At 39.8% G+C, this 19,709-nt stretch overlaps 1 protein-coding gene across 2 annotated transcripts; it reads right to left on the reverse strand.

Moving 5' to 3' along the window:
- Positions 1-330: 330 nt before the first annotated feature.
- Positions 331-19,678, reverse strand: PECR (peroxisomal trans-2-enoyl-CoA reductase). 2 transcript variants are annotated; one of them, XM_075093122.1, is made up of 9 exons: positions 19,520-19,677; positions 16,370-16,503; positions 8,950-9,115; positions 8,199-8,280; positions 5,930-6,026; positions 3,611-3,721; positions 2,913-3,024; positions 1,665-1,794; positions 331-721 (listed from the first exon to the last, which is right to left on the reverse strand). In XM_075093122.1, the coding sequence occupies exons 1-8, from the start codon at positions 19,635-19,637 to the stop codon at positions 1,706-1,708; spliced, it is 909 nt and encodes a 302-aa protein (XP_074949223.1). In that variant the 5' UTR covers positions 19,638-19,677; the 3' UTR covers positions 331-721; positions 1,665-1,705. The 2 variants fall into 2 exon arrangements, with proteins under 2 accessions (XP_074949223.1, XP_074949224.1); XM_075093123.1 differs by having other exon boundaries at positions 331-1,794; positions 19,520-19,678.
- Between the last annotated feature and the right edge of the window lie 31 nt (positions 19,679-19,709).

Raw genomic sequence — 19,709 nt, forward strand, 5'->3', positions numbered from 1 at the left:
AGAGGACAGTTCTGGGATATAATAAAAGTAATTTCATCGACTCACTTCCATTTAACTTCAAATGTACTGTCCACAAGTATCATAGAAACTCAGTCACGCATGAAGAGAAAGTAAATTCCACAAGTCTCAAGCCTATTCATGTTTAACTTTCTTTAAAGAAAGATGTTAATATTGTAGAAATAATCTTTTAACAAACTACATTTCACTTAAATGTAATTGCCTAGGCTTCTAGAGTTAGTTATCCAACAGGTGCATTTTCTTCCAGGCATTCTCTTGCTGTGTACCCTGGACTAATATTTGCAATAATCAAAATACACCTTGCACAAGAGGTTTGAAAAAAGCTGATTTTATCTCTGTACAAGTTTCTCACAACCACGTAAATAACCACCCAGTTACTAAGGAAAGAGGATATATCAGATGGAGAAAGCGTTTTGGCTCAAACCCTAACTCCCCCACAAAACCGGCGTTCAGATTTTAATGAAAAAGCAATCTACGCGTACCTATGTAAGTTCCTGTGTTTTAATGAAAGACACAGAAGTTAAATATCTTTGCAGAGAACAAACAACTGGCAGATCATTTTGGATTGAATGTAAAAGTAAGTATTAAAGAGGTTGCTTCTATAGCAGCAACTTGATTCCACAAATTTCAGTTGTTACAGCAAACACAGTCATCACGTATTTTTCATATTTTGATTAAAGTTTTCAGCCATGGGAACACTTGCCTGGAAGTGAATTTAAAAAAGTGAGTAATGACAAATATAGCCTCTTCAAGGAATATGTTGCAAGATTTCTGTTTTTAAAATGGAATCTCTGCATTGATCACAAGTCACACCCATTTTAGAGACACTGGTGAACAAAATTGTGTTAACATTGTAAGACAACACAGTATGGATAGAAAGCGTTTTAACTGGTAAACAAAGGATTCCAAGGTTCTCCTTTAACAGGACAGCATACTGCAGAGAGCACCGCAATATACACCACAGCTTTTGCATGTTAAATTGTTGAATCTATACTGCTTTCCATCCCTGTAAGTTAAAGCTTAAGTTCATTATCTGATTAGTCTATTATCAAATATAAGTTTCAGCCAACTGAGCTCCATTATATTGTTATATCTGCAAACAATTAAAAAAATTCTCAGTATCATATGCTGTATTAGTTTGAAACATTAACAGTGTTCTGCCTTATTCTTCATTCTCTTCAGAGAAATACCTACTCAGTCTTTAGACTGTTGAACACTCAAGTGTGTGGCTGAACAGAAATAGTGTAAAGCTAACAGCTACCTTAAGGGTTACTGATGCAACTAATGATAAGAGAGATTTAAATTGCCCTCTTCCCAAATTCACCCAGAATAGAAGGATTCCAAAACATTCCCTCTCTGTCCCCTTCACTTCAAAAACCGGTATTTTTTAAATTATTCACTCCTAAATGAGAATCTTCATTACTTACTTAATGCCTGTAAATATGGAGAATTTGTCTTTTATACCTTCCCTTCCCAAGGGACTGAATGTTTTCAGCGCAGTGAGTGTTTTCAGAGAAGAAATTTACTATGTACAGCCGTTCACGTTTTAAATATAAACTAACAAAAATCAAGGTGCTCAATGGAATTACATATGAGCAAAGAAGTTATATTACTGAGAATAAGCCCAAATCACAAAGCAGAATTACCAGCAACTGTCCAAATGGGAATAAGGTGAAATCTCATTCTTTTACAGCTTTGGCTTGAACTTGCCAGAAAGCAGCTTTTTAAGCATTTCTGAATTTCTTCCTTCTGGTGGTGAGGGCCATCTGTCATGATCTGAGCAAAATAAATAAAACAACATACTTAGCTGACTGAGAAACTACGCATTTTACTTTTGTGTCCTCCCATTTTACAACTTTAAATCACTTGAAGGGCATTAACAGCTCTTTCTCAAACTGGCAACCTGTCACTAGTGGAGTCCCCCAGGGATCGATACTGGGCCCAATGTTATTCAATATCTTCATAAGGGATCTGGATAACGGGATCAAGTGTAGCCTGATGAAGTTTGCTGATGACACCAAGTTGAGTGGGGAAGTAGACACTCCAGCAGGGAGAGCTGCTCTGCAGGGAGATCTGGATAGGCTGGAAGAGTGGGCCAGCAAGAACCTTATGAATTTCAGCAAGGGCAACTGTAAGGTCATGCACCTGGGAAAACATAATCTGGGAGTGCAGCACAGACTGGGGTCCACCTGGCTGGAGAGCAGCTCTGTGGAAAGGGACCTGGGGGTCCTGGTGGACACAAAGCTCAACATGAGCGAACGGTGTGCTGCTGCAGCCAAGAAGGCCAATGGGATGCTGGGTTGCATCAAAAAGGGCATCACCAGCAGAGATAAAGAAGTCACTATCGCGCTCTACTCAGCGCTTGTCAGGCCACACCTGGAGTACTGTGTACAGTTCTGGTCCCCGCTATACAAAAAGGATGTGGACAGGCTAGAAGGGGTCTAGAGAAGGGCCACCAGGATGATCAAAGGACTGGGAAGCCTGCCATATGAGGATAGGCTGGGAGAGCTGGTTTGTTCAGCCTTGAGAAAAGGAGGCTCAGGGGGGATCTCATCACCGTGTACCAGTACTTAAGGGGTAGTTACAAAGAAGATGGAGACTCCCTTTTTACACGGAGTCACATGGAGAGGACGAGGGGGAATGGACACAAATTGCTCTTGGGGAGATTCCAATTGGACTTGAGAGGGAAATTTTTCACAGTAAGGACAGTCACCATTGGAATAATCTCCCCAGGGAAATGGTTGACTCGGCCACATTGGACACCTTCAAGAGTTGTCTGGACAGGGTGCTGGGCCATCTTGTTTAGACTCTGCTCTTCCTAGAAAGGTTGAACTAGATGATCCCTGAGGTCCCTTCCAACCTGTGATTCTGTGATTTTGTAGCCCATTTCTTACCAGGTATTTCTAGGGTATGGCTATATAAACTTTGGCCACCATCCACGACCATGGTTATCCCAGTTATGTAAGAAGCAGCTGGAGATAGCAGGAAACACACTGCAGGAGAGATCTAAAAAGAATGACAATTTTAATCTTTCTTAAATTGCTGGGAATTTTTCATGTCAAAGGTGCTTTTAAAAATTTTTACAGGCAAGATGTAGCAATGTTTTCTACTCAGTAACAAAAACTGTAATGGTCTTAAAGCCATCTTTCCACACAAACATCAAGTACATAACAGGTGAAAACCAGTAAGCTCTTAAGCTCTCAAAGATCAGCATCAGATGCCAAAAATCAGACAAAAAAGTTTAAAGATGCACATTTTTGGTGGAAGAGAGCCAAGTACTTTTAAGATACACTTTTTTCACATTAGTATTCATTCTCTCAGTCCTCCCTGCTGGAAGTCAACCTTTTCAGGAACTAACGTCTGCTGTGAAACACTTCAGCTGTAAGAGGCACCTAAATTAAATTTTCAATGTAACAGTGACTACAAGTTAGGTCTCCCACTTGGCACTACTAGACATTACTACAAGCTTTTTTCTTGCTTAATATTCCACCACAGTTCAAAAATAAGTCTCTTTTACTCTCCATAATAATAACATGGCTTAAAAATAGAGACACAGAAGTAGACATATCACAAATGTTCTGAAATACATTACCTCCTCAGGAACTGCTGACCTCTTGGCAGGAACCTTTGGTATGCTCTTTAACCACAACATTGTACCTTGTTCTCCATAGTTTGCAACAGCAGTTTCTGAAAATACTATTCCCTATTTTAAAAGAGCATAGTGAAAATTAAGTTATCTTGCTTATGTTTAAATTGTGATAACTGTAAAATTGAGAAGTTGTCATTACTGGGATTTTCTGTGGATTAAACTATCTAAACAGCACTTGGATGCAAGTTTTTAAATTGAATGGAATAGTGCAATTTATACAAGAAGGTAATTTGGCTGCTAGCCACATCTCTATTGAAGCTCAATAATTCAGATTATTCCAGTTCTCCACTGTCACTTCAATAACTATAAAGTGGAGAATATAAAGAAGAAACTCAAAGACCATTTTGAAATTAGAAGCATTTCATATTCGCTTACAGCAGAAAGCTTCAAAGCCCTAAGACCAAGTTCTCAACAGTTTCTTGTAATCTCTAAGAACACTAGATTGATCTTATTGTGAATTATGGATGCAGATTTCAGAGTCAGAATTCAGACTCTCCTTCCTTAGCTGCAAGAGAAATAGAAAAAGGTGACTGTCTTTGCTCTGATGATTATACAGTCCAGTTTAGACTTGAGAGGGAAGATGAAGGCTACAGCAATGGGAACACAGGGTTACACAGATTAGTTATGACAGAATCTTTGGGACTCAAGTTTAAGTAAGATAACCAAATATTAATTCATCCGTGGAATACATGCTAAGATTTCTCTTCTAAGATATCTGTGAACTGTGAGTGACTATATTTTGGGAGCAGGGGAAGTAACTCATACGTGAGACTACTGTTTTTTAGAATGTGTGTTTCCCTCTCTGTGTACCCACTCCTTACACGTTACTCTGCTCCTATAAAGCAGTAGGAGTTTTGTACCCCTACTGCAGACCTAGGGTGTCCATATAGGTGACAGGATATAAAGTATTACTGCAACTACAACATGGATTTTTGTTGCCAGCATAGTAACAAAGCTAGCAAACACTTCTGAAAGAGCCAAACCACTAAAGTGTTTGCTTGTCAAAAACTTATTTTCACATGTGCTATAAAGTATAATTAGTATGATTCCTTAGATAATTAGCATGCCTGAAAAATATATTCATGTAATAATGCTGTCTTAATTACTTTCCCAAGACTTGATAAATGAGAAAAAACAAACAGGAAAAACAAGCCAGTAGGTCTTAGTATTTAACAAGCCTCCAGGTGAGTTGGGCCTCACAGAGGCTACGTAAGACCTGAATGATCATCACACAGCTACCATTAAGCATTCTGTGCTATGCCAAAGAAAGCGAGCCAGGTGTTTTAGGACAAGAGGCACAACAAGATATACAGACACCCTACAAAGGCAGTAGAAAGATCTTCCTAGGGAGCAGTTAAACAAATCTGACACTTAACTATACTGTGAGATGAGATAAATTCTGAATGTAGAAGTAGCTGGACAAAGTTTACCTTTTCTCTTTTGTTTTCAAAGCAGTAGTGTGCAAAATAAATTGTGGTTAAGAGTGAAGATCACATAAATCACAACAGACCAGGCAATCTCAAAGCTAGGGCTTCTATACAACCTCTATGTCTGCAGCACCATGCACTAGAAAATATAGCTGCTCTTTCCGTACAGTTATTTAAAACAACTGCTACATGCTACTTATTTCCTCAGAAATGTGGCAGGCATATTTTAGCTGACCTGTATAGTGGTTTCCTATTGGCATATATTTGGGAAAAAAAAAAAAAAAAAAATCGGAACACAGATTTTTACAGATAATTTCTTTGAGAAAAGGTGCACTCCAAATAGTTTTTTGATGTCTAAAACTAACCTAACTCAACATGTAGAGGACAAAGTAAAAGACATTCTGTGACACATTCTGATTTTCAAAATAACTTTGTAAACACCAGTGGAAACCATCAGCATACCTGAGCCTTAAATAGAAAAAGTTTTGTGAACTCAGAAATAATGTAACCTTTACTGAAACACAAAGCATTTGGTAATTTTTTGTCAAGGGTTTGTAAGACAGGTCACCAGCTCCTCCCAGGTATCACTTCATTAAGCTAGAAAAAAGTCAAAGGAGACAGCAGAAGCAATTTTATCCCACCTCTGGCTTGTCATCCAAACCCTACAGAACACTCAAATTACCTGAAGAACGTAGATGAAGGAATTATAAATAAATACAGAATTAAACCACAAACAGTTACAGGTTATAGATTTTAAAATCCTTTTTGGTCTTGAAGTTTTAACCATGAAGATGTATGATGGCTAAGTTTAGTCAGATCATTTGCCGTTACTTACAGGAGCAACGCTGTTGATTCTTACACCACTGTGGGCCCATTCTAAAGCTAAAGTCTTGGTTAGATTATTCACTGCAGCTCTTGCAGCTCCTGTATGCCTATTTGGAAAAGAAAACAAAAGAAGCCTACAGTGCCCATTGTTAATTCTACTGCAGCCTCACTAGGGTAGTCACAGTAGCTTTCTATGGCTGGACCAACCATTTGAGAGTGAGATTTTCTAGTTTGTATGTTTGACCATACCTTCACAGTTTAAAGAAGCTATACTATGATTTCCTGCCATTTCTGGACATACTTATCATCTCTTACCCAATGTGACCTGAGGTCAGCTACACTCTACTGCAGAAGCAGGCTTATAAAATGAAAAACAATTGGAGGCAAAGTTCAAACTGTGTAAAACTATGAAAGGTAGACTGCACAGGTAAAGCAACACTTGGAAGGACAGTGGTCCGAAATATAGTTTGGATCATCTGACAAACATGATTAAAATAAGCCACCATTCAAAAATTAGTATAGGTGGATGGAGAGAGAGACGACCATAGGCAGAGTGATCTTATACACCTGGCTGCTATAGGAAACTAGTCTGAAATTATTACAAGCTTGAACAAATACAGAGAAAATTACTACAGGGATGAATAACAGAAAGTGGGACTCAGAGGAAACTAAGAGTTTAGTACCTTTAGCCTAGCAAAGCAGACTTAGATGAAATAAATACAATAGCTTCTCAAATACCAGAAAAGGAGTAAGAAAAACTTAAGAAAAAACTTATTCATATGTTTAGGCCAAAAATAACTAATCTCCAGGCATACTGTGAGCAAACAAATTTGGCTAGTTTCATGTTCAAAATTAATACTTATGAGAAACTGTTTCAGGTGATTTTTGGCATGAGTCATGGCTGGACTTGTAAAGACAAGTCTTTTTCAATAGTACATTTCTAAAAGAAGTATCAATTCAACAGGAATTTAAAATGAAAGTAGTTTTGTCTATCCGTCTACATCCACACACAACAGTTATTTGGGAAACTTTTTTCCACTGTTATTCAGAATTATGTTTTTTATCTCTTGGTTCAACTGTCAAATATAGCTTCAGCCTATTTGCTGTGACAATTCAAACAGACCTAACCAGAGTGGAGAAACTCAAATAACTGTAGCTTCAGCACCACCATGTGGATCTCTAAATTTATTTTGTACTGCCAAGAATAAGATAGTGAAAAAATATTCTGCTGTTCCTTCAAAATTTTAAATTTTGAAATTTTTTTAACCCTGAATCAGGACAAAGAGAGGTAATGTAACATTTGCTCAAGTTATATTTTTGTATTTTCTTCAATAGAAATTCAATTTCAAAGTTTAAAAAAAAGGTAGTTTCAAAGAAGGAATTCAGATTTTTTTTTTCAATTAAGAAACTGTCAAAATGCAGCAGAATAAAATAACTGAAACAATTTTCTAGGCATTATTTCTCTTTCAACAAATCGGAACTTTTTTGGAGGAAAAGTTTCAAAGCAGAAGACTCCTGCTCACCTCCATTTGAGGGTAAAGGAACTTGAGCAAATACAGCACACATAAGGATATGGAGAGGGTGCTGCATTTTCATGCAGCCACTGTGTCAGTATACAAGAACTACAAACACGTTAATATGTTTGTACCCACAAGCCTTCCCCCAGTCAAGAAAGGAGCAGAGCAAATAGAACTGATTCTCTGCAGAGACTGTCTACAAGAAAGATGGCTATGAAGTGAGAGTAAAACAGACAATGGGAAAGGCAGGCATTACGTGACCCGAAGGACAAAACCAAAACCTGGTAACGTACTAGAAATGTTCCTCCTATTCACCTACTCCCAGTCCAACTCCGATAACTCATTAGACTATCGAGACCTGTAAACTGACAGTAGAAGAAGACAACAGGTGCCAGTTCTTGCAAACCCTCCAGAAATTTGGAGAGAGACAAGTTACATTTCAGTGCAACCAGTCCCGCTAGCATATAATTTCCAGTTAAAGGTTTACTGGCAAGCCTTGCTTCATAGTTTCTTATAAACAAGCTGACAGAGACCAGAGATGCCATTTACTCGTGTAGTCTCTACTGAATTAGTAAGAGATCTCCACACATACAGCCAAGTGATACTATTGCTCTCTCTTGACCTGACTGCTGTATTTTAATACTCTACTGCTGCCCAGTGCACACCTTCCTAAAATGAAGCATTTAGGAGCAATCAGTACTTCTAGGGAAAAAAAACCAAAACAAAACAAACAGGAATATATAAAGATAAAATATATATTACGACATTCCAGGAAACCCATTTCTCACGGCAGCAGTAATGTTGACAATGACTCCTCCATGTTCCTCCATCCAGGCATTGTACACTGTATGAAGGAGGAAGATAACCTATAAATATCAGAAGAAATGCATACAACTGAACTTGTCAACTGGAAGCCAATTTTGAAGTCTTAACTCCAATTACACTACACATTTCCTGTGCAGGTTTAAATGAACAATCTGCTCTTTGTACCACAGCCTCACCACTGGATTGGTGAGACAACGGGTGTGGTCCAGGTAAGGCTCAGTGTTTGTCAAGAAGCCTTTTGGTGGAAATCAAGATTTCATGCTTCCATGCGAATTACCTTCATTTCCAAGTTCCCAATGCCATCTGAGAATCATGTCTCATACTTAAATTTGACTTTAAATTTACATCCCTGGTGGGAGAGAAATCTTTTCCTGCGTTACACATAGTGAATACAGGCCACAGAAGTTAAGTGGTTTTCCCATAGTCTTTTAAATGGGTATCCAAGCCAACTGACTCCCCAAATGTGGCCTTAACAAGATCATACTTGCCTAAATGTATGTTCGCATATAGGAACAAATGTAATGTACAGCTGAATGTAAAGCTTTGGATGAGTCATGAAAACAAATATCCACCGTCAGATAAGTGTGTGAAGAAAAGAAGGTAGGGAAACTTAACATTTCCTGTCTTCTGGCATTGCTGTAAAAACCAAAACAAATAAATGAAAAAAAGCTTAACATTCAGTCCTTACCTGCTTTGCAGCAGTAGAAGGTCCCTGTCAGATTTGTGTCTATCACAGCATTCCAGCCTTTGGCACGGATGGCTTCAGAAGGACTGGCGAATTGGCCCCCGCCATTATTCACCAGGAAGTCAATCTTCCCATGCAGACTCAGTGTCGACTTCACCAAAGCTTCTACCTTAAACAATATTTGTTAGTGTGGTACGCTGATTAAGCTATATACCCAATTTCATTCTCAGACAGTATTTTTTCTCTCGTATCCTTTTCACACATAACGAGGAGGTATCAGCCTTCAGAGAGGCTGGAAGATTGGTAAGACAGGTTTAGTCAGCCAAAAAGGATTGGGCTGAGTCCATGTTTACTTAGGAAATCTCCCTGGCTTAATGTAGGTGCTACATAAAATACCAGCACTGAAAGAAGAAGGGGACTGAAGCTGCTGAAGGTTTGGGAAAATAACACACACAAAAGCCTGCTACTTAAGGCCTAACTAAGAATCTCCTGACATTTTTCACAAGGGTGGGGGTGTTCACATCAGATGCTGGAAGGGTTCCATATAAGGTAGCTACTGGTTTTCTGATCTGACCCATATACCCGAGCATTTTAAATAGAAAACATAAGTCATCTTGTGAAGTTTTAACATTCTTACCTAGTTCTGTACATTCACTAAAGCTCTGACATAGGAGTTGGAAACAGCCGATCCTCCTACGCAGACCAGGAAAGTTAGTTTGTTACCCTACAAAACATGAACTCTAAGAAGTGCTGGAAATACTACAAGTTGTCTTCTTTAGCAAAAGAAGGGTGAATATTTGACTACATAGATACCTTCTGTTCTATATGCAGGATGAATACTTATGATTAAGAACACTGTCTGGTGCTATTTACCTTTGGGTACTCCGAGAAGTTATTAACAGCAAATAGCAATAGACATTTTATTCACTCTAAGAGCTGTCAGTGCAGAAGAGGAGTGCCTTTAAGTTCATATGGAAGGAAAAAAACTTTGAGAATCTAAACCTAGCTCTAACGCTGACCTGATCTGAGCTACAGGCTGTGAGCTAAGCTCTAGGAGCTAGAGCTAGGCTCTAAGCCTTTTGCATTGTGTTCTGTTTTGGAAGTACAGCGGTTTTGCCGCACACACTAAACACAGAGAACTTCTGGAGGGAATGTATTCCAAAGCATTCAAAGATTTTACAGCTACCAGAGCCAATTTATTTTTTCCTGTTACAAGATAGTAATAAGAACTCTATAGCAACTGCTTAATAATTTAACCTTTATCTCAAGAAACAGGGGAAATGGGACAACATGACTGTTTCCTGCTTACATTACCAACCATAACTAGATACCATGCATCAGTTATTCCTTCTCAAGCATGTATAAAAAGTTAATCTAGTATCTGTGGTCAAAGAAAACACAGACCAAAAAAACCCAAAAAACCAAAGAGCAGGAGCGATGCTGCTGCTGAAACAGATTTGACGAGGGGAAGGATATCAGTCAACCTTCCTCTCTATTGAGTTAGCAGTAGAAAACATCAGAAATAAAAGAACAAGCAACGCACGATCTGTATCTCACCAAGAGTATCACCAACTCAGTCTCATAAATAGCTGCCTTACAGCTTTTGCTGCTAACAGTTCAAGATGGTTTAACAGGACTCCATGGTGAGCAGGCTGTGCGTGCTTTTTAGGACAATCCAAAATTCTGCTCTGCTGCCCTCAGGTTGCCCATTTTCACCACTGTGCCAGAAACACTTCCAGGTTTGCTCACAAACAGGGAAAAGTAAGTTGTGTTTCGCTAGGCAGCAAATCAGACTCTTCTCCCCATCAGCCTGAGAATCTTGCTTTGAATATTGTTCTCCATAGGTCACTTAAGTATGGGTTCCGTTATGGAAGGGAAACGGTTTCAGTAAAGGAATGTTTGAACAGACTAAGGCTATTCAGGCTGGGGCAGAGGGGGAGAGAGAGAAAAGGGAAATGTTAAGAAGAGTAAAAGAAACACCCTACAAACAGCAAATTAACAGAAAAAAATCCACTGAGAAAATACATTACAAGCAAGTTTTTAACATGTGAACAAAACCTGCTATGACAGATCACATGTTCACACGTTATATCTTAAGAAACTCTGTTGCTGTTCCTACTTGCCGCACCATATTGTCAGGGCAATAAAAAAAACCAACCCATATCAGTTCTGCTTGCCTAAAGCCAGCAAAAGCTAGTAGGCTCTCTGCTGACAGCTCAGATGGCTCCAACTGTAGCAGTCTTCACAATATCTTCTGTGTTGTAGAGAAACCATCGCTGCAGTGCTTCTCCCAGTTACAGTAAACATGGTGACAGCAGCCACCAGCACAGTGAGAAAGAGGGTCTGGTAGAACAGATTTAAATTACAGTAAGAACTAAAGAAAATTCCTTTCTATTCCTAAATATTCAAAATCAACACAGAAAGAACTTCATTAAAAAAGCTAATAAGGACTCTCTCTGGACACAAATCAAAACAGCACAAGGTAGAGCTAACAGTTTAGGGCATTCTTCTGAAAAAGACTGAAAAGAACAAAATCAGGCACTTCAGATATAACCAGAAGACCTGTTATCTCTTCAGTAAGGACCTTTCTTGTGTGACTGCAACTCAAAAGCGTTACGCAGTAGCACACTTTCACAGATCACGGAGATGACAGTACTCGCTAACAGGGAAAAGGGACAAATGCTCACATGCATTCACAGGTCACCTTGAACTTGAATAAAACTCAACAGGCAAACTACCCACTACAGAGTGTTAGAGATTTGCTAATTGGGGACTGGAACTAGTAGGCATTTTTGCACAGTGATTTTGCACAGGTATTTTTATTTTGTGTTATTGCTGTGTTATTTTGAAGTACATCAGGAATCTCTTATCCACAGCTCCCCACCAAGCCGCATTCTTCCATTACAGGCTTCACACAGACAGGATTAAGTATTTATAAACTAATTGAGACTATGCTAGGCTATAAAGTTTATTGGAAAAGAAAAGCTACTGGTGAACTCAGACACAAGGTAAGTGCTAAATAGTAGCCCCTTGGGGTCTGTTCCAGCAGCAGTTGTTGCTGGAGCTCAACTATGGAAAGGGGACACTGTGCACAGAATTCTGAACTGCTGACTTCAAGAGCAGCGGCCTACTATAAGTACAAGGTTTTATCTTCCACTGACCTAGATATACATCTTCTCCTTATCTAGATACCAGTTAAAAAAAAAATGTTTGTCCAGAGCATACAGCACAAAGGCTTTACAAGGATAAAAAGTTCCTCATGTCTTTCTTTCCCTTGTCAATAGATTTGTTGTAGCTTAACATTTGAGACACACAAACACACGCTTCCCCTTCCCAGCACCTACAAAGATAAATAGAAAGCTCTTTTCACAATGGAAAAAGGATGGGGACTCTCTCCTCCACTCTGGCCACCATTCCACTGACACACTGGAATTAATTAATTAGATGCTTGGATTCTGGGAAAAGAGGTTGGTTTGAAAAGACACACACACAGAGCAGTCTGGCCTGTGTCTCAGCAAGAACAAACTGACCTGCTCTTGTTATATTCAACACAATGTGGGCAGTGCTAGAAAATACCCAAATAACTAAAATCACTTCAGCTTCATAATTAATAAGAAGCAATGTTAATCACTACATACACTCCAGACCACAGGATAAGGGACCCGTGCACAATCACTGCTTCAGGATGAAGACAGAAGAACAGATGCCTCAGGTGCTCTTACCAGCATTCCAGAACCCTCTGCTCCTTCATCTCTGAAAACATAACAGGTTTGTAGGTTGGTTATCCTTTACAAAACACTGAATGGAAAACTAGCCAAAAGCAGCACCAGCAAACTCATGACAGAAATAAGCCTGACAGGTTATGCAGTGGTTGAAAATCCTCCATCAAGCAAGATTATTTCTTGCACATTAAAAAAAAAGTAAGCTTTGCTAGGAAGCAAGAGGGCGTCTGAGGATGAAGATTAAGAGACTTAAAAATGTGATTTCATTAAGCTGTTCCCATGATATCTGCCATCAAGCTTCTGCAGCCATTAACTCACTGCACCTTCTTTGACTCTTCCTCAGCCAGAGCGAGCTCTAACAGACATATTGCACTATGTGATGAGGGAAGAATCTTCTAATGCTGGAATTTCACAAGATTCAAACTAGGGCACACAAGAGGAATAACCTGCATCATCTTCAAAGCAGGTCAGTTCCTTTAAGATTTGCTGGGGGGGGGGGGTGGGGGGGGAATCACCTGTCAATTTTGAAAGCACTTTCATCTTTCTTAGGTCTCCTCTATGCAAAGTCTCTCCCTCCAGTTTGCCTGACTATAAAATTAAAACCAGGACAAAAATCAGTAAGAGCCTTCAGAGAAATGCAAAACAATGGATGGAGGAATTAAAAAAAAAAAGCATGCTACAGTAAGAACAGATGGCTTGTTCCTACAGGTGATCACAGTAGCTTTCTTTAAGAGAAAGATCTACCCTTAGAAAGGTTTCAGCAAGGTGTCAGAAAAGGATATACTAAATGAATTATGTAGTTCTTCAGGAAGCTTCCTGAGCTTTGTTGCTTGTGATGGATCAGTTCTGATATCTAAGAAGGCTTCAACTCCTAAGTTTTTTCCTGTGTTGAAACCTTCATGAGGTCTTTTGCCTTCACACAATCTTTGATACCTGGCAGAAGAGCTGAGAAAGAGGATGCAATGTCTCACAGGCAATACTTATAGAGGCCGTCCTCTCTACCCAACAACGTGCTTCCACAAATTTCTGAGGTAAACACTCTTCACTCATACTGAGCTGAAACCAGACAATGAATTGTAAAGCTACAAATGAATAGCATACAGAGCCAACACAGTTGTACAAGTCTTGTTTCTTTAGGGAGGGAAGCCAAGAGTTTAAATGCCCTGTCACCCCATCTTCAATTATAAACATGAAGCTACTAGGTTATATTGCTGTGTTGCCTCTGCTCAAGATTTACCTCCTAGGCTAGAAAATCCTTCACTACATCTTTCACTGATCCCTGTTGCTAAGACTCCAAGTCCCAGGTGCTAAATTTTAGGTTAAGAATGGAATAGGTTTTGAAAGTGGATGTACAATGCTCTTTTAGAGTAAGTAGAAGCCCAAAGGTACTTCTCCTCTAGTTTCCGCAAGACAATCAAGTGCAAATTAGAAAGAAAAAGTACTCACCATTGCTGCTTTTAGCAAATATAAAAAATAAGCAATAGTGAGCAGTGGATTGTGGAAAATCTGCCACATCCCTCAGTTCTGACAGTTTTTAGCAGTGCAAGCTACCAATTGTTAATTTAGGTTTATCTAGCTTCAACTTACAAACACTAACCACCTAAGTGCTATCCTCACTACAAATTTAAAAGCTGAAACTGATCCATACATTTCTGGTCCAATAGTAACTTTAGAAATTAAGTAACAAGTGGCCAGGATTCAGCAATCTGAGAATCTCAGCATTGAAAAACTAATGGAGGAGGACAGAGCCAGAAAAACAAGAGCTAAAGAACAAAAATCACAAGATGTCTCTAGCCAGTAAAAATATCTGGTCTTGGAAATGGGCATCTGGAATGGATAAATATTTGTTTAGTGGGTACATCTAAGTTCTTATGTTAACAAGCAACAGAAATTGCATTCCTTATTCAAAACTTCCACAAAAGGCTTATGAAATTTTCATAGTGATTTTTTATTAAATAGGACTTCAACAGAAAGAAGTAAGAGCAGTTGGAGAACTGAAGTGAGTCAAGCTATAAGACTGAGTCAATGACTCAGTCAATGACAAATTCAAGATTGGAGTTTAATCTACCTTTTTTCCTCTGAACCCTCTCTTTAACAGATATGGATATGAAATTACAATGGTTTACAAGAACTTCCACCAGCAGGAGACACCTGATATCGTATGAAAAGTTCTAAGTTCTGGGTGTCTGTAACTGATCAGAGCTTAAAACTAAACTGGAAACAAGACAATTCTATGATGAAATTGCAGGGTAATAGCAAAGACAGAAGTTTCTTCAAGTATCAGCATGGCTACCTGTAACACAGAACTATTAAAAAAGGCTTTAAAAGCAGCTTCAGAAAAAGTTTCCAAAGCCACCTAAGACTGTTTTGTCAAATATGTATTTAGCCACACTCAATAAACAGGAAACAAAGGAGAAGCGGTAGTTTGTTAAGTGGAGGAATACCTCATTTCATCGTCCAAGCCCTTTACCATCTCAGAACACTGCAGTTCCCACTAAATTAATTTTAAAACTGATGCAGAAATAAGATTCATGCCAGAGTACTTTCTGCAAGAACAGTGGCATGAAAGAAGGATTAAGCCTTTTCTGTCTCTTTACCTCTTTCTTTCCTGTAGCTTTAATCATATAAGTTGCCCTCTGACATCTGTCATAATCTATTATATTGCGCCGCTGATGCTAGTAAGTACAAACCTAAAACTCACTGGTAGGTGAAGTGGCATACTGCACAGCCCCAGGGTTCATCTCCTTCAGGAAAGCAAGTCTAAGTATATCACTATAAATATTTTATGGCACAAGCTGTTCCATGAGGGAAGAATGTTATTTTTATTTGCTTTATGGTTGTATATTAGGATATTTCCAGAATCTATGTAGCTACTGAAGGTCATTACTATTTCTTTAAGTTATGCTAGCATTTAACAAAGACTTTGAAAGGTTAAGAAAAATGTAGCAATCAGTGGCTAGTGAAATATTTTCTAGCTGTCTTCAATAAGTTAAAAGTCTCACCTGATGCTGTACTTCTAAATATTTAATTACACAGATCAAAAAATTAGGAGGTGAATACAGACTTCTGAAGAACCTGGATTAAATACTTTTGCTCTTGATCTTCCAGTTTTATAACATGAAGAAAAAAGAAAACTCAACTGGGATAGTAACAGAACTTGTAATGAGGCACACCTTAAATTGTAACCAAAATTGAAACATGGCTGAAAATAATAATAATAATACCTATGGGGTTTTTTCTTTAATACAAGCAAACTGACAACACAGAGCACTTGGGTCAAGTCACAAGCATTGATTTTTCAAGCCGTGACTTCCTCTTTGAAGGAACCATTCTGAGGTCTCCATCTTCACAAGTTAACACCCCCTCACTGCTGTCATGAATGTGACACAGAACCATGCTAAGCGAGCTCCAGCTTGGCTGTAGTTTGGAGACCTGCTTCTCCCAGAAATACCTGAAATACGCATGCATGGTCAGAAAAATATTTGCAATTAAAAATGCTTTCTTGCTCAGGTAGCTAACAAATGGCCTTCCCTCAGAAACCACATCTTTATCTAGATCAATTTAACAGTGCTTTACTGCACATCTCTCCTGATCTAAGACACTTTTGAGAGGGCCAGAAAAGACCTTTGGAGATCTGAGAATTTCTACACACAATATACTTTTGACATGTTAAGGCCCAGAACGAGATCTCTAGTCTTTACCTCATCTTCTTTGCGGATATTGCACTGTATGGGAGTCACTCTGGCAGGACTTATGGAAGAAAACGTATTATTCAGTTCTTCTGCAGCAGCTTTTAATCGGTCAAATTTACGAGAGGCAATAACAACACTGCAACCTGTAGAGACAAAATGAAATAACCTTCAGCTAAAGCAGTTAAAATTACAGTTATGCTAGTTTTTTAATAACATCATGAAGATATCTTGTAGGGTGTGTGTTTATTAGTCACTGACTAGAAGATACAGTGTTAAAGTTCTTGCAAGAGAGAGAATGACTGATGTCAGGTGCTTCTTAGGAACAAGATCCCACTGTGCCAGGAAAAGAGCAATCAGAAAAATGTCCACAAGGTTCCCTCTCCTTCCTCCAGAAGAGGAGCTAGGCTGTGAGTTGCAGAGTCAGCAAAGTAGCTTTCAGACATCACTTTTGCTGCCTCTGCTCACAGCTGCCTCATTTATCAATTATGCGATTTAAAGATGTTTCAGCAGGTCTTGATTACAAAAAATGCTTGCTCCTAAAACCACAAAAATAATCTTACTGTATGCCTGGTTGTAATTTAGAGTAGTGGTGAGCAAATGTAACGCTCTGCTTTTTAACCCTACAGAGTCTGAAGGAAAGGACAATAGCCTCACAAGATTAAACCCTATCCACAGACTACAGAGAGCAGGAACAGAGGCTTTCCCATTGCACTGCCACAGACTGTAGAATCCTAGCTCAGAAAGAAGAGGAAAAAGCTAGGCAGGAGTTCATGCCTGCTGTTTTTTTTCAGCATTTGGAGGCAGCAGGACTCTTCTTCAGAGAAAAACAATGCGGGTTCCAAATTAATGGCAAGCACTCACACTACAATCTGTTAGTTTCTTCTGTCACACCAGCAGACTCGGGACAGACTGCTTTAAGGCTTCACCAATTGCTACTACATAGACTAAAACAGACCACATCAAATTAATTCCCAGTGCCAATCCAGGAGGCATGCAATTTTGTATCATGGATAAGCAAGTTACTAGCTTCCAATGCCAAGTAGGCAAGGAGATCTTGCTCCCTGTTCCCTCCTTCCATAATCTCAGCATCCCAGCAGAAGCTATCCCCTCATACCAGCTCTGCTGCTCATCTGCTTTAACACAAGTGAATTCAACACCCTCGGCCAGCTAAAAAAAAAAATGTTAACATCTTGTCAGGTGGGTATTTTCTTTGTTACTATTTTACTGAGTGGAATTTGGCCTCTCATGTGATCAAACAAACACCCAAATCAACTCAAAATAACTAGTGGGAGTAAAGAGCAGCAAGCTGTTCATTTGGCTCAGGCTGTCTTGTAAAACTATACATAAAACTTAGAAGAGTTTAATTCTTCCAGAAGGAAGAAGGAAGTGCTGCAACTACATATCCCTAGGAATGGATAGGAGCTTCACCTTCAATCAGTGGCTTCTTAAAACAACACATGTAAACATATTAGTCTCTGAGGCCTCCTGATGTTTTAAATTAAGTCACCTGCACAAGCACCTGACTAACACAGGTTAGAGCTCATAAAATGGCACATACAATTACAGATTAACACAAAATACTAAATCACAGTAGCACAGTTATATTTATCAACTTAAGTACACACTGATTTAGAATAAGGTCCAATGAAAGACAATATTTTTGCTAAATATGCTACTTGGGGGAGGGGGGATATTCTAACTCACTGAGGAACATCTGGTACTTACTGTACAAGCTGACAATACTTTGCTTATTTTTCTTCACAAAGAATGACCAGATCATTTCCTCATATGGTTGCGGGGGAAAGAGCACAAATTTCTAGGTGAAAGGTTTAAATCTGTCCAGAAGGTTTCAAAGGAAACTGGTTATAAAAACAGTATACATCATGACTGGCACTGTCTGTCACTGCTCCTACCAGCATTCTCTGTCCAGCAAGCCCCCCTCCAAAAAAATACAGCCTAAAGTGCAAGGTATACATGGAAATAGTTCCCAGTCATCATCTTGTCAGGATTAGCCAGCAAGTCTGCAGGTAAGGAAGGTTTTTCAGACAAACTTAAGCCATAGGTCTTTCTTCATTTTCTCACACTTGCTGTGTAGAGGTTTGCAGCCTCGTTTTCTGTTTAGGATGTTATGGACATACACTCTTGTTATTTGTATTTTGCTTGAGAAAAATAATGCCGATCAAATTAAGTACAATTTTAAGGTAACTGGGTAACACCATCAGCCAACAGTGTGATGATGCATCTCTTTAAGGAAGCACATAAGGACACCTTAAAAAACCCAGCGATGCAAACGTAGCAGAACTAGCCCTCACTTCAGCACCACAGAGCTATTGGAAAGCTGGGGCAACAAAGGCCAGAAGAGGCAGAGATGTCTCCCAGCAGACAGTCTATTTTAACAAAGAAAGTTCTTTACTATGCAGTGAAACGACGTGGTGCACATTTCAACAGCGCAAACCACAGGGAGCGTGGCACCGTGAGGCATTATGCTTGTGCTGGTATTTCAAAGACAGTGAATCCAGTCACAATAATAAACATTACCCGAAACCAGTCTGATGCAGATGATCCCTACTACTTATGTTGAAACCTGCACAAAAGGTGTTGCAAGGTGGATGACTCAGAAGAGTGCCTTTCACTCCAGATTTTACCACTGTCATTGGCATGGAAAGAAAACCCACAAAGCACCCGCTGAACATACACTTTAACTTCAGGACATTCTGTCACAAGCACTGAGACAGAAGCACAAGCTCTCTGAGCCTACTGTGCAGATAACAGTTCAAAACCATACTACTCTGTAAAATTCAGGTAAATCAGGTAAATCCTCCAGTTAAGTGAGACAAAATCTCGCTTAAGAAGGAGTACGAGAGAAAGGGTCCGAGTTCAACATAACGTCTCTTTGACCGCACAATTTAAAAGGGCACACCTTTTAAGTGCCAGCAGGTCAAAAGGTATAGCCCCACATCAACCTCACCTCGCTATTCGCTGACTCCTGTCACAACGTCCCACCCACAGACCCCCTCACAGAGCAGACCCTGCCCCCAAAACACACCACAGCGCCCGAGCGCTCCCTCATCCGCCCCCTCAAACTCCATCCCCCGTCTTCACCTCACGCCGGGCCCCGCTCCCCCCCAACGGGGCTCCCCGCGGAGCCCCCCCGCCCACCTAGAGACAGCAAGTCGGCGGCGATGGCCTTGCCGATGCCGGTGCCGCCGCCGGTGACGATCGCCACCTGCCCGCGGAACAACCCGGCCGCCAGCAGCCCGCGCGCCGCCGCCGCCATTTTACCGCCCCTCCTCACTCGCGTCCCGCCCCTCACACCGCGGCTCGCACAAGGGCCGCCACCGCCACGTGA

The sequence above is a fragment of the Phalacrocorax aristotelis genome, chromosome 5 (assembly GCF_949628215.1).
Source record: "Phalacrocorax aristotelis chromosome 5, bGulAri2.1, whole genome shotgun sequence".
NCBI lineage: Eukaryota > Metazoa > Chordata > Aves > Suliformes > Phalacrocoracidae > Phalacrocorax > Phalacrocorax aristotelis.

Excerpts from the sequence above, each read along its gene's own strand:
- PECR (XM_075093123.1), bottom strand. The coding sequence starts at position 19,637 with ATGGCGGCGGCGGCGCGCGGGCTGCTGGCGGCCGGGTTGTTCCGCGGG. Across the intron at positions 3,025-3,610 it reads GGTCAGCAGTTCCTGAGGAG|ATCTCTCCTGCAGTGTGTTT; the intron begins GTAATGTATTTC and ends CATTCTTTTTAG. Across the intron at positions 1,795-2,912 it reads CCATACCCTAGAAATACCTG|ATCATGACAGATGGCCCTCA; the intron begins GTAAGAAATGGG and ends TATTTTGCTCAG.